General features: G+C 42.5%; 2 protein-coding genes across 2 annotated transcripts in view; both read right to left on the minus strand.

The window, feature by feature from the left end:
- Positions 1 to 164: 164 nt before the first annotated feature.
- LOC114853654 (C-C chemokine receptor type 3-like) lies at positions 165 to 2168 on the minus strand. The gene is made up of 3 exons (XM_029147288.3): positions 2061 to 2168; positions 1799 to 1983; positions 165 to 1187 (listed from the first exon to the last, which is right to left on the minus strand). The coding sequence occupies exons 2-3, from the start codon at positions 1981 to 1983 to the stop codon at positions 323 to 325; spliced, it is 1050 nt and encodes a 349-aa protein (XP_029003121.1). The 5' UTR covers positions 2061 to 2168; the 3' UTR covers positions 165 to 322.
- A 3385-nt stretch (positions 2169 to 5553) lies between these two features.
- The window catches only part of si:dkey-225n22.4 (collagen alpha-1(XXI) chain), a 28177-nt gene continuing 17772 nt past the window's right edge, over positions 5554 to 15958 (minus strand). The window contains exons 19-27 of the mRNA XM_041070415.2: positions 15770 to 15841; positions 15506 to 15541; positions 14547 to 14591; positions 12209 to 12241; positions 11615 to 11770; positions 11236 to 11290; positions 10521 to 10715; positions 8570 to 8647; positions 5554 to 8219 (exon numbers count right to left, since the gene is read on the minus strand). Of these exons, the coding sequence (XP_040926349.1) occupies positions 8032 to 8219; positions 8570 to 8647; positions 10521 to 10715; positions 11236 to 11290; positions 11615 to 11770; positions 12209 to 12241; positions 14547 to 14591; positions 15506 to 15541; positions 15770 to 15841 (858 nt within the window). The 3' untranslated portion in view covers positions 5554 to 8031. The remainder of the gene's footprint in view (positions 8220 to 8569; positions 8648 to 10520; positions 10716 to 11235; positions 11291 to 11614; positions 11771 to 12208; positions 12242 to 14546; positions 14592 to 15505; positions 15542 to 15769; positions 15842 to 15958) is intronic.

Below are 15958 nucleotides of genomic sequence, written 5' to 3' on the forward strand. Positions count from 1 at the left end.
CCAATAATAATTTAAATCTACTCCCTGGTAGAATGATGATGAGGATGATCCTGTACAAGGCAGAAACCAATAAGTGCTGAACACGAACCTTCAGCTTCCTCTAACTACTTCCTTGTCTTTTGTGAAATATAAGTTGGATGGAGAAAAACAGAGAAGCAACTGCATTACATTAGTAGGTTTATTTACACAATTTCAGATTTCACAATTAGAAAGAAGTCAGTATTTTTCTGTAAATGAACGAATGTTAGAGGAGCTTTCTAAGAGTCCTGCAGGAAACAGCTGATCGTTTCATTAGGCCACGTCCCAGAGCTGAGGCTCGGCTCTAGAGCTCAATACGCGTGATCCTCGTCGATGTGTTGCTTCTGCTGCTTTGACTCACAGATATTTGTTTATTCACTGTGGGGAAGTGCTTCACCAGCAGCTGCCTGAAGTAGTTCTGGAACTTTTTTCCAACAAACGTGTAGAAGAGGGGACTGATGCAGAAGTAAAGATAGGTGATGTTACGTGTGGTGTGAAGTGCATAGCCTCTCGTCTTGATGTCCTGGCAGTCATACGAAGGGGACACTGTCATGAGCAGCTCTAGGATGTTGTAGGGGCTCCAGCACAGAAAGAACAACAGCACGATGATGAATATCAGCCGCACCGTCTTGACCCTAATGACTATGCTGGACGACATGACAGTGATTACGATCCGAATGTAGCAGTAAATAATGACGAGCAGAGGGATGATATAGAAAAAGAAAAAGTCTATGTAAAGGCCAGTTATTTCCAACTGCTGCGCTTGATGGTTGGTCATGTTATGAGGATACTCTTCACAAAAGGTTGTGTTGGTGCGTTTAATAAAAATAGTGTTCTGGATAATCATGGGCCTGATGCACGCCAGGCCGCTGAGCAGCCACACCACGGCGCAGAACGCCCAGGCGTACATCCTCTTCCTCATCCCCGCTGCACCCAGGGAGTAAACCACGATGAGGTGCCGGTCGAAGGTCAAAAGAGCCAGAAAGAGGATGGAGCTGTAGTAGCCCAGGTTGTACATGCTGCCCACCACCTTGCACATGACCCTGCCGAAGATCCAGTTCTGCAGCTGCATGTAGGCTCCCAGGAAAGGAAGGCTGCTCATGAAGAGGAGCGAGGAGAGCACCAGGTTCAGCAGCAGGATGTTGGTCACGGTGGTCAGCTTTTCAAACCTAGGGGGTCAGAAGCAACGGATCACAAGCTTCAGGGACAGTTCGCACCAAACTGATCTACGAAGAATCGTCCTTTCCCACTTTAATTCCTCAACTAGGCTGAAATAGAGGAAGTTCTAGTTACTACAACTTGTGGTTTTACAGAGAGCAGCCACAGTAAATGCCTCAGAGTGGGTTGTGTCTGACTGACCTCACTAACCAGCTCCCCTCCACCTTCCACAGAGTTCAACAGATTCTGTCTAATGCCCAGAAGCTTTGCCTCTCAGTGAATTAATCACCACACTCCACAGTCATTCCATATAAATATAATATATAATATGATTAATAGTTGAAAACATGATTAATAAGTCTAGTTTAGTTTTAAAGTAGATGTGTATAATGTTGATTAAAATCATTTTTCCAGGCTTCAGTGACTCACACAATGAACCATTGCAACTAACTTAACAACAACTTTTCTCTAAACAATAATAATGCTGCAGATGGCAGTAGGTGCATTTATTGTTTTGTTTTTTTTATGTGCAACAAAGCTTTGACATAATGGAAAATGAAGCCTTTTTTGGGATGTATGTATTTGTGCCAGGACATTGCTTAAACAACCAAACCTCACTCACTGGTAGATGATGACGAGGACCAGCCCGTTGCAAAAGAAGCTGAACAGGAACATAAAGTAGTAGAGGATGGACAGCTGAGCTCCAAAATAGTTGTCATCGTTCCTGGCACAGATTATAACCGGCTCTTCCGACCCAGTGGGGTAGGAGCTGTAATCAAACAGAGTAGTTGCCTGCGTCAGCTCCATCTGCAAAAACATGTTTAACCTCAGAGAGAAGCAGGAATAGAGAGCGGATGTTTTTGATGTCAGACGTCTTGACTTACCGCTTGTCCAGTGGAGAAGCTTCTGACTCTGAAGGCCACGGATCATTCCCTTTGATACAGACAGTCAGTCAGTCAGTCAGTCAGTCAGTCAGTCAGTCAGTCAGTAAGCCGTCCTCTGTGTGTGAGGGGAGGGATTACACAAAAACACCACAGCTACACAGCCTCTGAGTCACTTCCCCCTCATGACGGAGCCACCTGCTCAGAGTATGTGCATCTGCTCTGTGGCTTCAGATTCCAGCAAACGGGTTGAAACCGCTGCTGCTCAGGGTTCGCAGAGATGAATGTCTCACTCAATAATTATTTAAATCTACTCCCTGGCAGGATGAGGATGATCCTGTACAAGATAACTGATAAACCAAAACCAAACACATGATCAGAGACATTTGGACAAATTCACTGATTCAGGTCGGGGAGAGTGATCCCCCTATGAATGTTTTTTTTTTTTGGGGGGGGGGGCTTTAGAGAATTGTGTTCATTTGACACATTATTGATGTGTTTTCAGCTCCTTGGCTCCAACTGAGGATGTTGTTTCATGATAAAACACTTATTGCATATTTCAGCTTGGAAATAGTTTCTCATTATTAGGAATTTTTCCCTTATGAACATTTGACGTTCCATTTCAATAGTCTCCATTCTCTAAGCAGCGTGCATGTGAAGGGGAGCAGTGTCCTCAAAGCATCCACAAACACCCTAAAAGTCCCTGAGGTGAGGGACGCAAACACTTGGGTCTGCTCCAAACGATGGTCATGGGTGACAGCAATACGTCCCAGGACACAGGACATTGTTTGGTTTGGTTGGTTGCTACAGTACAGTACGTATGTTTTCTACAAGACATGTCAGCCCTAAACAAATTTCTATCAAAACTAGCCTGGAAAACTGCGTTGCTACGACGATGACAGGAAGAGACTCTGTCCTCATCAGCAGAAAAGTTAGAGCTGCTTCAGATCCCAATCAAGAACATACGAGCTGACATTGTGCAATAATCCGTGATGCACGTAGATCAGATCCACGTTTGCCTCATTCTACTTTATTTGCCTTGTTAGATCCATTTAATGGTGCGTCTGCAAACAGCCCAGTAGCTCAGCAATTGGCACGTACAACACATTGTATGATTATATTGAGCTTATAGACTGCTGGGGGACTTAATTTATACACTGACCTCCTCTGTTTCCTTCTACCTCTTCTGTCCAATAACCTCCCATCGTTGTTCTATGTTCAACTAACCTTGTCTCTTTCTCTCCAGTAGTTGTGCTTCTCTCTCTCTCTCTCTCTCTCTGTATCATTGGACTCTAAGTTTGGTGTCTGTGATAGGCAGCTGCGGATCCAACCATCCTGCCTGTATCCAGTACCTGGTCCAACCGTCCTGCTCTGTTGTTGCTTGTTGTTGCTTGTTGTTGTTGCTGTGCTTTTCTCTCTCTCTATCCTCTCACTCCAACCGGTTGAGGCAGATGGCCGCCTACTGTGATTTGGCACTATATAAATAAACTTGAATTGAATTTAATTATATATACGCTGGTGTTATAGGGGTATTTTTTTGAATGTCGAATCGGTGAGATGAGTAATGTGCAGTGAGTCAGGACTTGTTACATGTCGATGTCTGAGCCTACAAGTTCACTCAATCACTTTCTATGGCTTAGTCCTCGTAGGGTTGGGCGGGGGACTGGAGCCATCCCAGCATCTGGTGATCACATGGACACAGACAAAATTGGCCTGTGGGAGGAAACATGTAAACAGAGACTGGGTGACCGTGGAGTCAAACTCACTTACTCACTTACATAAGGTGAAGAATTTCACAGCAACAATATTTGTCTGTGAGAAAAGTGTAGATTACACATTTACCAGAGACTGAAACTGTTTCCTGTTTTTAGCAACTTGGGGCCTTTTGCTGACAGGGGATCAGTATCTCTGGAGAGATAAAGAAGAACACTCACTCACTTCAGCGTGTGTTAACGCAGGAATAATTTGTTACAATCAGAAGCTTTTGACCTTGAGCTGATTTAAGTCACGTCGTTGCTCAGTGGAGCAGCTCCACATATATCCTGTAGAAAATGTTCTGGGTTTTTTTTGTGTTTTTTTTTTTGTCAAAAATAGCAGACGGATGCTGAATTGTCCCCACTGAGGCTACAGTCATGTTTGGAAGCAGAGGCGATTAAATGTGAATGCCTCCCCAGTGAGCATTATGAACATCTCTTTCAACCGCCATTGAATTATTGAGCACACACTAATATCTGCCGCCAGTGTGTTGGTGGCGGCTTCAGTGGATTCAGCTGTGTGAACGGAGCTGCTGGGGAAATATATGTCGCTCTTAAAGGCATATTAACAAAGTCAAATGAGGGAGAAAGGAGATCAGTGCTCCCCCATTAATCCCACTCTGATCTCTGTCAGCGGATTTGGACCAACAACCTCACTCCTCTATTCTTCACCCCCCTTGAGATGAACATTAGCGCACGCATGATGGGATTACTCAAGGAAAGTGCATGTTCATATTTAACCACAGCAAATTACAGAAGCTATTCTGAAACATGGCACATGAAGTGTGACAAAGACATTTTTTAGACAGTTCTGCTGACTGATCTCTTGAAAGGCGCAGAAGAAGCATTTTAGCGATACATTGATCTACTACAGCAAATGTAAATCTGTACTATTTGTGGCGACCGCTAGCCCAATAAACCGCAGCCCAGCGAAGCTGGATCCGACTCTGGAGTCATCACCCTGAAGAGACTTCATAAAGAATATTAGTATCACCTGCACTTAATTGGCCATTTTAACCTAAGCAAAGGCCTAACGTGGAAAATACCTGTAAAATTATCCCAACACTTAAAAGTAAGTGTCCATTAGTGCGTATGGCTGTAGATAAGAGAAAGTATTGATTACATTAGCTGTGGCTCTTTTGTTGCTGAAAAACATGATCTCTTTTAATTGCAGTGAGGCCAAGGACTAATTGGACGTATGCTGGTCAGCCAGTTCACCATCTACAGTACTATACAGTACGTGCGCAGAAGCTGCTCAACATCTGCAGTAAGCACACAGCACATCCTGCACATACACGGTTCATACGCGGCCTCAGTTTCCACTCTGACCCTTACCTTAATCATAACATCCTTCAGTTTCCTCTGATTGCCTGTAACAGACTCTGCCTGAAGGGATTTTCCAGCTTATTGATTTATACCTGGCTGATTTTAATAAAGTGTGTCAGAAACACTGTAGCACTTATGTATAGACACACTGTCCTATTTTTTGGCCTTGCTCACTTTTAGTGCTTTTAGATTTTACTCCTTAGTCCATCAAAGTGTCAGACCTGAACTTCTGACTCTGCAGATACCGTTTGTGTCAAGATATCTTACAACTCATGTGTTTCCTTTACCCAACATGAATCATCAGATCTTCTAAAAATAATTCTAGTCTAAATTTCCGCTGCTGTTCAACTGTAAACCCAGTAGAGGAGACAGACGTAGAAACAAAAACCGCAGTTAAGTCAGTTAAAGGTTGGTGATGTAAAAGTGTTTTAATACAAAAATCACAACAACAACAACATAATGCAGTATATTTATATGTACAGTAATAAACAGGAAACCCAGCAAGTGAAGTCAATGAGATGAAAGGTCTGTTACTGTTGATCCTGTCAGTTTATTTCAGGTTTATTAATTTTATTTATTATAATGTTCACAAGTCAAAACCTTTTTACACTGAATAAAGCGGATAAAGTGGATTTGCAAGTTATACAATAGATTCGACCCTCACGGTGAAATAACATCATTGTTGCATGGATAAAAACGAAAAACAGAAACTTATTATCTTGCTATCATATAGTGCTGCTAACGGAAATGAATGTAATAAATACTGTAGCACCTGTGAGTCTCTTACACCTCACCTGCACACCTGCAGCTTGAGACATGTTTCTACTCAGACAGGTTCCCCTCTGAGACACTGAGCTCATGCTACTGTTTGTATCTTTACTCTGTTCTGGTTCTTGCCACAGTCCCTTTACTGGGGACACAGATTCAGGTATTTAGGCAACAGACAATCATGTGTGCACAAACACTAACACATGCTCTGTTCTATAAACGCTTAAAAACAAATCCATCTGTTCACATTGTGGATATGACTTGACAAAGTAAATACAGTCCAATAAATAGTTCAATTAAATCCCCAATGCAGAAGTGCGAGGTTGTGGGCGACTCCTTTATCTCTCAATCAACAACAGAATATTTAAGGCACATGCATTTAGTAAAATGAAAATCAAAAGACCATAAGTCTGTGCAGACAGACTCCAAACTCACAAGTCAAGCAAAACCCTTAAAATAAATGTATTTTGACTGAAATTTCTTTTTACAATCTTTTCTGTTCACAACACTGACTATGCATTACTTTCCTGTGATGACTTGAATACTGTACCATGAATTGTTCTTACTTGTGATTGGTATGCAAGGCCTATGATGAAGCCATGTGTCGGGTGAATTGGGTCTTTGAACCACTCGGAGCCTGTTCATGTCAAGCAGTGGTGCGTATAATTTAGTTTGGCCGATTATAATGTACATTACATGTGCATGTTAATATAACACTTAGGTTTCCATATGACACTTAAAGAGATTTCTATGTTTCCTATTCATGATGCTTTTCAAATCTGAGTGCAAAGACATTCAAATGTAACCAAGAGCAAAATGACATGCAAATGCAAAATGAACATTATGCAGTAATCAAATTATGGAAGATCCTCCACATCCACTACTTTAATAATTTAATACTCTACTTTCTTCTGTTCTAATGAATAGAAAGTATCAAAACAACTGTTACAAATGTGACTTTTAACAAATGACTTGGACAGATCTCTAAAGTTTCAGTGTTTCTATGGACAAATGAATGTTTTGTACACGATGATGCTGCAAGAAAACAAAAAGTGAAAAATAAAAGCAACTAGTTACAGTTAGTAAAAGTGTTCAACCTGCTGTTCGTATGTTTGGAAACGTCAACCTGAAAAAGGTCTGAGCCTGCTTCAATGTGCAGTTGAGGTAAATAAGTCCCTTGAGACAGGAAAGCAATGGACAACAAGTCTAATACCAATACACATGAAAACAATTATAAGGATGTGACAGATCAGCACAACGCTTGTAGAGACATGTGATCTTTCCTCCCGCTATGGACCAGAACGCAGACTGTGGAATAGTAATGGTTGGACATATTTTACAGCCAGTGTTACCTTGGACCAAACCTAGAATTTATTAGCCTTTCACATGGTAATTATGATAAAATGTGTCCCGTTCATGTATTGGGCCTATTTCCAATTCATCATTCAGGCTTGTTCTTTACTTTTCAACCTGTCCTGTACGTTCAATCATGTCTCTGCTGCTGCACTGGGGACAATTTAAGATGACATTGTGAGTCTGAATCCTAATTCATGAGCGTTTGTGTGCAGACCTTAGTAAGGTTGTTAAAAATAACAGTTAACATTGTCTCAGCCCTGAATATCTTTGACATAAGGTGTAACTGGAATTAACTTAGAAAGAGGTAGCCATTATTATTTTTGTTATCAAATTGTTACAAATTTTAATGTTTCCAGTTAAACACAACCCCGCGACCCTGCATATGGGATTCAACGGCTTGGAAAATGGGTGGATGGATACGTAAACACAGTAATAACACATTTTATTCGTGGGTACTTTACACTTGTCATCGTACAGATAGAGTTACACTAAATAAAACAGACTTCTGATCCATCCTCTAGTTTTTGTTGAGAGGTTTAAGTACTGTAGCTCCAGCTTGGTAAACTAAAGCATCTTCCATCAAAGACAGCATAACCGTCAACCCGCATTTTGCCTATTTCAGTTTAACATGACGTTATATTTGCCTCCAGTGCAGCTCCACATGGGTCATACAGGATTCAATAGTCACGCACGTTTCTGATAATCAGTGATACGGTAAAACGCTTTGATAAACCACCTGAATGAAATGCATCCTCTGTCCTGCTGCCTCATCAGACGTTGGGCCCTTTGCTGTAATGTTCCCTGAAGTTGTATGTCTGATAACACAAAGACATGTCACACACTCCTGGAAGCCCAGGGCTGCCCCGTTTTCCAGGATACCCAGGTGAACCTGGCTTTCCTGGAAGTCCTTGGTTTCCTGGCTGGCCGATCCCATCAAAGCCACGGGGGCCCTGAATGCCTGAAGTAATACGAAAAACAGGAAAGGAGCAAATGTATTTAAATGATAATAAATAAGATTGTCTTTTCATGGACATTAAGCATGACTACTACACTGTATATTACACGTGACCTTTATAGCAGACTGCTGTCTGTAATTTCTCTTTAGAAGGTATTATGTATGATGCCCTCCCCCCATCAAGCTGTCACTAAAACGTGTGCATTGAAAATTAAAGTAAAAATAAATATGAAAGACTACAAACAGCACTCAGGTATGTGCTTGGCTTAACTGCTAAAATAGCTGCAGCTCACACAGTAGAAAGAAACCTTGCCATAGCATATTTCAAGATATAAGAAGGACCTTTCACTTACCTGGCTCTCCGGGTGGTCCTGGAGGTCCTCTGTAACCTTCTCCTTTAATGCCTTTGAGTCCCCTCGGTCCGATGTCACCTAAGGTCATAATATGCCTGCTTTTAGGAATATCATTAGAGTTCCTATAAATGGACTGTCAGGTTCACAGCAGCAGGAAACTAAAGGCTATTCGTCCTCAGCACCAGCTGTGTCCACTGCGGCACCAGCTTTCTTTATAGGTTAACACTACAGTAAAGAATAACTTATTATGTATTACAACACAGCGTGATAGTAACAGGGGTTATAATGTGGAAGCCGCAAAACAATAGAGGTAAATATCTAAACATTTTCCTATTGAAAAGCAGTAATGGTTTGTGAATAATAAGGTAAATGATGGGGGTTAAAGAGATGTATTCAACAGTATCATCATAGTAAGTAATAAAGTAATAACCTGTACCATCCAGAGAACCACCAGTGACAGGTTTGGGTTTGGAGTCAACACATAATGTAGAAAACCCACCAACAAGCTCTTTGGTTCCAACTGAAGCTTGCAATACTTTGTGTAATAACCATACAACACTGCAGTAAAATGCCATTTAGCCATTGGGTTTACTTTGTCAGGTCACCATGGATTGAAAGCAGGTAGGTCCAGGTTCACTGAGCCCCCCCACAGCCTCATCACCTTCACCTTCTCACCTTCAACTTCTGGCAACCAAAGATATTAGTGCAATACGTCATGGCAATCCATACAATGACAGTTTCAAAAATGGTGAAGTAAAAGGCTCCAAAGTCCCTGGAGCTAAGCCAACAGCATGGCTAAAATGCCTTCGTATGCAGCTGCCGGCAGGACCTGTTTGTGCTGCAGCTTCCCAGAATCCCAAAGATCCTTTTGGAGAAAATCAATCCAGGTGGGCAGTCGTAAGAAAGATACAATATTCTTCCATTTGGTGTCATTAAATATTCTGCCATGGGCTGACTTTACACTGTTGTCATTGAATACAACACCCTGTCCACGCTTTCTAGTAGAGCCTTCAGTAAATCACCTCTTACTACTGTAAGCAGACCATCGACCACCTTCCCATGGAAAAGGTCCAGCTCACACAGTAAGTCATGTATAATGATGTACACGTGACTTAAGAACCTAAAACAACTGTCCTGATTGCTGTGAGCTCCGGGTTTTTGGGAGCTAATACATTAGACCCACATCCACGGCACCTAGGATACCAACCTGTAGTACAGCTTTGTACTGGGTCAGATTTAGCTCTAATTTCCTGTGTGTATGACTTTCAAGCTTCCTGTCGAAGGTTAAAACCTTCAGTTCTGTGCTCAACATCCAGATTTAGAAAAACCTTGACATCATTGCAAAATCATTTCTTCCAACTCAAAGTCCCAGCAGACACTGAAGCTGGTGAAATTACCCTTGTATCGATTGTGGGAATGGTGTGCGTGCATGGAAACGGGGACATCGGGGGACGTACAGTACATAAAGCATTATTCATCTTTCCGTGCTGTCAGCGTTCAGCTTCTTCGATACCTCAAGAATCACTGTTCTCCTGAGCTAATGAGCTGAAACAGTACATAGAAGTGAAGTGGCGCAGTTTGGCATTGTTCACAGCTGATTAGCCACTCCCTGTCTTGAAGCCGCGATAAATCACACACAGCTCGTGGAGATACATTCGCTCTGTGTTGTCTTTGCTCTGCTGACTTTCACTGATGTTCGCTTGTTTAATGATCTTGTTTTACGGGCTACAGTGAACCTCACCACATCCAATTTGCTCATCAGAAACACTGTTTTGATTTTAATCGCTGATGCGAGCAACAGTAAATTTCGTCCTTGCTCATGTTCATAAAGTTGTGCTGTTATTTATTGTCCTGTTTGTATCAGGATAAGTTAGATTTTTGTCATAGTTTGGTCTTCAGATAAATATAAATCTGCTTTTTGTTGTGGGGTAAGAAAATCATTCAGTGTCACCTTTGATTCCGGCAGGTCCCTGCTCTCCAGGAGGCCCTGGGTAGCCAGGAGCACCACTCCTGCCAGGGTAGCCTGGGGTTCCCATGGAGCCTTTGGGCCCAGGGGCTCCTGGCTCACCCGACGGCCCCTTAATACTCTGGCAGGGTTCACACCCAGATGAAGGGGCCAAGGACTGCAGCAGTGCCGGGAGCTGGTCTGCAAAACAGAACCGGACGGATCTGAGTAATGCAATACCAGATGAAAAATGCTTTCTTACCAGACTTCTTACGAGCAAGTGGGAGATGTCAGAGTTTTCGCAAAATACTAAGAGATTTCTCCTTTTACTGTGAACACAAGGAGCCTGCTCATATCTTCACTGTAGGGCTATTACACCACATGTCAGTGTCAGTTAAAGAAGTTGCCCAGTATGAGTAACATCTGTTTCTTCCTCTTCCTAAAAAAAATACACTCTGGTGGAAAAGAGTCACAATCAGTTCTTCCACGTTTTGTGTTGTTTGTTGTGCTGTTGTGTTTGTTGTGTTGTTTTGCTTCATGTTCTCCAGCAGCTGACTATTTAAAGGTGATTAGAAGCTAAACATCTATATTGACTGAGCAGCAGCTTAAACTTTGTTGTGTTTCTGGGCTAGGGCTGAGATACTGTAGCTTCAGCTTGAATTTCCGAACCTGCCTCTTCTTCAGGTTCTCAGTCAGTGACATAAAACAAACAGATACTCACTGCGCAGAACATCAGTGCAGAGCTTCAGGAGATGGTCATCTGAGGGAGGCTTACCCTGCAACACACGAGATATATATATATATATATATATATATATATATATATATATATATATATATATATATATATATATATATATATATATATATATATATATATATATATATATATATATATATATATATATATATATATATATATATATATATATATATAAGCAGTCCCCTCAATGCTCCAGTCTTCATCTCCACGCAGTCCACACACATTAATCCCTGACTCCACTTTCAAACTCCAGGCATGGAGATCATCGAATGTATCCCCCAGGCTAGTTCTAAACTTTTAATCTGAAGGTACAGTAGTCAATAGCAGGTCCACTCACAGGCTTTCCTGGATATCCCGGCTGGCCCGGTTGGCCTGGTATTCCATCTTGGCCAGGAAATCCCCTGGGGCCAACAGCGCCCATGTGGCCCGAATGGCCCATGTCCCCTTTCTTTCCGTCAGCCCCCCTGGGGCCCAGGTCACCTGTGTCACCTTTCTGAATGAGCAAGACAAAAAGCAGAAAGCTATAATAACAATGTAATGACAATAGCAATGTGATTATCTAGGAATTATTTCAGATAAGATTTTGAACGACTATAGAGAGATTGTGAATGAATATAGAGAGATTGTGACGACATGATGTCACCTCTCCCAGTAGCAAACATAAAGGGTCCAGCATGTTGTACATTGTGAAATCCTCCAGCTGTACGTTTACAAATTGTAATTCAGCAGACGGTGCCATGTTTTTCCTATTGCACATGTGCCCCTCTTGTGATGCATATTTTGCCCGGGGGGCCAGATTTCCCCCGGCCTGGAGGTATTGGCTCTGTAAGTCTTCTGTAGCTGCCGTGCAGGCTTGACAGGGCTTCTCACTGCGGCGCAGAATAAGACAGAATGGATTATATCTAATACCGCACAGTCTAATTCGACAAACCTCTCCTTTCCTTCCCTTGGGTCCCTCTTCGCCCTGACGGAAGAAAGGAAAGAGAGCGGGGAAGGATGGGGGAAAGAAAAGAGGGAGAAATAGAGAGAGACAGTTAGAAACTTCTGCTTCCATATCAAAGCTGGAGACAGTGTGTCAGAGCTGTGCTGGCTGCTGCATTGCTGATGCAGAGCTGCTCTCTTTGCTGTCAAAGCGAATGGCTTACAAAACAGTTTAGACTGGTTATTGTAATGCTTTCTCTACTGCTTTTTCAAGCATCCTGTTGTAATATGTTGAGGAAAAAAAAACAGCTGCTAGTCCCATAAAACCTCATTCAGTTCTGTGGCTTATTGTTTTTAGAATTAAGCGTCAGGATGCGTATCTGTGGCTTCGGATGTGCTTTAAACACAAAAATCCACGTTGCTTTCAAATGATTCCAGCAGAATAATGTCATTGCTGCTCCCTCCGTTTTTGTGCGTTTGCCTTGGTTTCTATTTCCAGCCTCCCTGTAGCAGAGCTCGTGCTTTGTTAAACCTGAGCTCCGAATCATTGCTACACCCACGCTGCCGTACGACCTAGGAGACGAGCAGTGGTGGTGAGGGAAGTTTCACAAGGAGCAAGCTGTATTTATGCTTCCTAGTAGGACCCGGACTAATATGTCATAATCATCACCACGGTTCCAAGCTTGTGATTCAGTGCTGATGCGTTTAGCCTGAATGTGAATCACATGGGCGTTGGACTGGGGTGAAACAAGTGTGAACAACAAGCTACACACGACGCAACACACACACACACACACACACACACACACACACACACACACACACACACACACACACACACACAGGCGCGCGGGTGCGCTTAACTGAGGTCACTGTGGGAGAATTCGATGCGTCTCTGATCAATGCTATAATAGAACTGATCGACTCTTCATTTTGTATTGTTCCAATTGGGAATATCAGTGGAAACCTTGATTGAAAAGCTTGAAAGTGCAGAACACAGCGCAGGATAAACCTTCATCATGGTCATGTGACTTCAGATGAATGTCAGATCGGTCATGTTGTCCTGCTTCTCTCACCTTATCAAACCTTATTTCCCTTCTTGTTGGGACCAAACCTTTCCCTTCTCCCGGTAATCAGACTATATTTTCTATTTCCTTCTCTTCCATCTCTTCAGCATAGCTCAATATTCTTTTTTTATCATTTGTGCTGATACGACCTCCGAGGTAACTAATGCTATGGACTCCTGGAGCTACAGTCAAAGCTACTATTTGATGATTCACACTCAATAGATTTAATTGTCTTTGTGATCTTACTGTACCACTGGTCTCACTGCTGCACTCCTACAATAATAAATCATTTTGCTGGGTTTCACGCTGCTGTCACTCAGCTGAGCTAGCTCCTACACACCTGCGCCTCTTCCTGTCATACCGTGCACCTGTTCCCTCGTTAAAGGAAGAGTTTGACATCTTTGGGAAGCATTCTCCTTACTTGCTTCCTCGGCCAGGGTTCAAACGCCAAATCAATGAAACTGTCACCACAAGACTTGAAAACAAAACTTCAGCTATAGCCAGTAGCAACTCAGAGCGTTTCTTTATCTATGTGCTTTACGAGGTTGCTGTTATCTGGCACTGATGCACCGAATTAATTAAAACATTAAATATTGTTTGTTTATCTGTATAAAGGTGTTGGCATCACTACAGAAGTACAGACTGGGATTAGCTGTTGAAGTGAATTAGTGAGGGAGGAGAGAAAGCACAGCTGCCGACGACTGCATGGTCACCTGCTTTAAAACGCACTGTCACAGTGATTTATACTCTGCATGCGTTAAACCCTATTATGTAGTGGAGGAAGCAGCGTGAGTGGGACGGTAAACAAACGCTATTACGTCTGTAGATTTATTGCCTTAGCACTCACTTATTTATGTTTTGTCTCTTTTCAATTAATCTGCTTCGTCTTTTATTTGATCGCTTAATATATGTGTGTGTTTTATACGCGGCCCAGTGGAGACGCCTTGTAAAGTCACTTAGAGAGTTGTCTTTCATTACTCGGGTTCATTAATATCAGTTATTTTCCAATAAAGTTTTTACAATGAGTTGCATTAGGAGATGTAGCTAATTAACTACAGACATGTTTATACTGTGGTTACTCTGCTGTAATTTTTCAGACATCCTGTAGTACTGTACTCCACGTGCTACTAATCTGACTGCATTTGTCTGAATGTAGACTTAACCAGAGTCTCCAGTTCCAGTCAAACTGAGCATGTTGTTCCTCGCTCTCAGGCTCAACTGCAGACGTAACACAAACTTATGACCTTTACTGCCACCCAGTGGAAGCATCACGTCACCTACCGGGGAGCCAGGAGTCCCCGGATCTCCATCTCTGCCTCGCTCCCCCTGCAAACGGATACATCATAATCAGCTAAAAATGCGTTTACATGCATAACAGTGTGTGTGTGTGTGTGTGTGTGTGTGTGTGTGTGTGTGTGTGTGTGTGTGTGTGTGTGTGTGTGTGTGTGTGTGTGTGTGTGTGTGTGTGTGTGTCCATGTCTTCAGCCTGTGTGTGTCATTGGAGAAAAGGTCATGATTACCACTAGCAGAAGGGGAACTAGCTGCCGGTGACCTTTAACAATCCTGACTTTTTATCTGCTGTGGTTTTCCAACTGCATCCTGCAGCAGCAATGCTCTGCTCTCCGTTCCCTGTCATCTAGTGAAATCCCACTGTTTTCATCAGTGCGCGTACGACGGAGCAGCTGAATCGCAGCATTCAGCACATGCTTTGATTGTTGACTCTGTGATTGATGCTGTGTTCACAGTTGTAGAAAGGTGAGTGTGGTGGCAGACCCCAGCCATCAGCTACAGGTACACTAACCATGTTTTGCATACAGTAGCAAAAGTAGATGGCCTAATCACGTCTGCAGGTCCAATTAACAAACATGCTGTCATGATGATGAATCACATGAGATACACAAGATATTTGTCCAGGAGCTACAGCCATTGTTATCAACTGTCTTTGAAACACGTTTTCTTATACCGCCTTTGCCACTAAAACATTTAGTGCTAACTGTTCATCTCACATAACCTAGTGTCTAAACAAACTGGGGCATTGCCTCATCCACACAGTCAAAACAAACTGCAGGTTCCTATCATCATGTCTGCTGGATTCTAAAGCTCAGAACAAACCTGGGTTTTGTAACTTGATAATCCGTGTTGCACAGACTTCATTCTGCTCCTGCCTAAAACCTTGACGCTTATCATTTTTCATAAAGTTATATTTTTCTATGCACAGTTTGTATGAATAAGGACATTACCTGGTTTCCTTTCAGGCCAGACTCTCCTCGCTCCCCCTGCGAACACAGTACTTGTTACTAAAACAGACAGCATTCATTAACAGCTGCGATTTAACACTCACAGTGTGATGCAGTATGTGAGGTGGGGGCTATCTGAGAGACTGCTCTACATCAGGATTCAGCATCATGTTCATGTAATCTACTGTGAGAAGATTGAACCAACCACACAGGTCGTGGTTCATTTGTTTGTTCATAGCAGCTTGTTAGTGGCACAGGCCTCCTCACCTTGTGACCTTTGAACCCTGGCAGGCCCATTCCACCTGGCATCCCTGGAAAACCTGACTCCCCCACAGAACCCTAAAAACACCAACAGTTACTGAAAACCTTTAGGAACATACAGCAGGGGTTATTTGACAGTTACCCATTAAATCCCTCGTGACAATCTCCAGTTTTATAAGGAGAACATTCTCAACC

Source organism: Betta splendens, chromosome 4 (genome assembly GCF_900634795.4).
Source record: "Betta splendens chromosome 4, fBetSpl5.4, whole genome shotgun sequence".
NCBI classification, from domain to species: domain Eukaryota; kingdom Metazoa; phylum Chordata; class Actinopteri; order Anabantiformes; family Osphronemidae; genus Betta; species Betta splendens.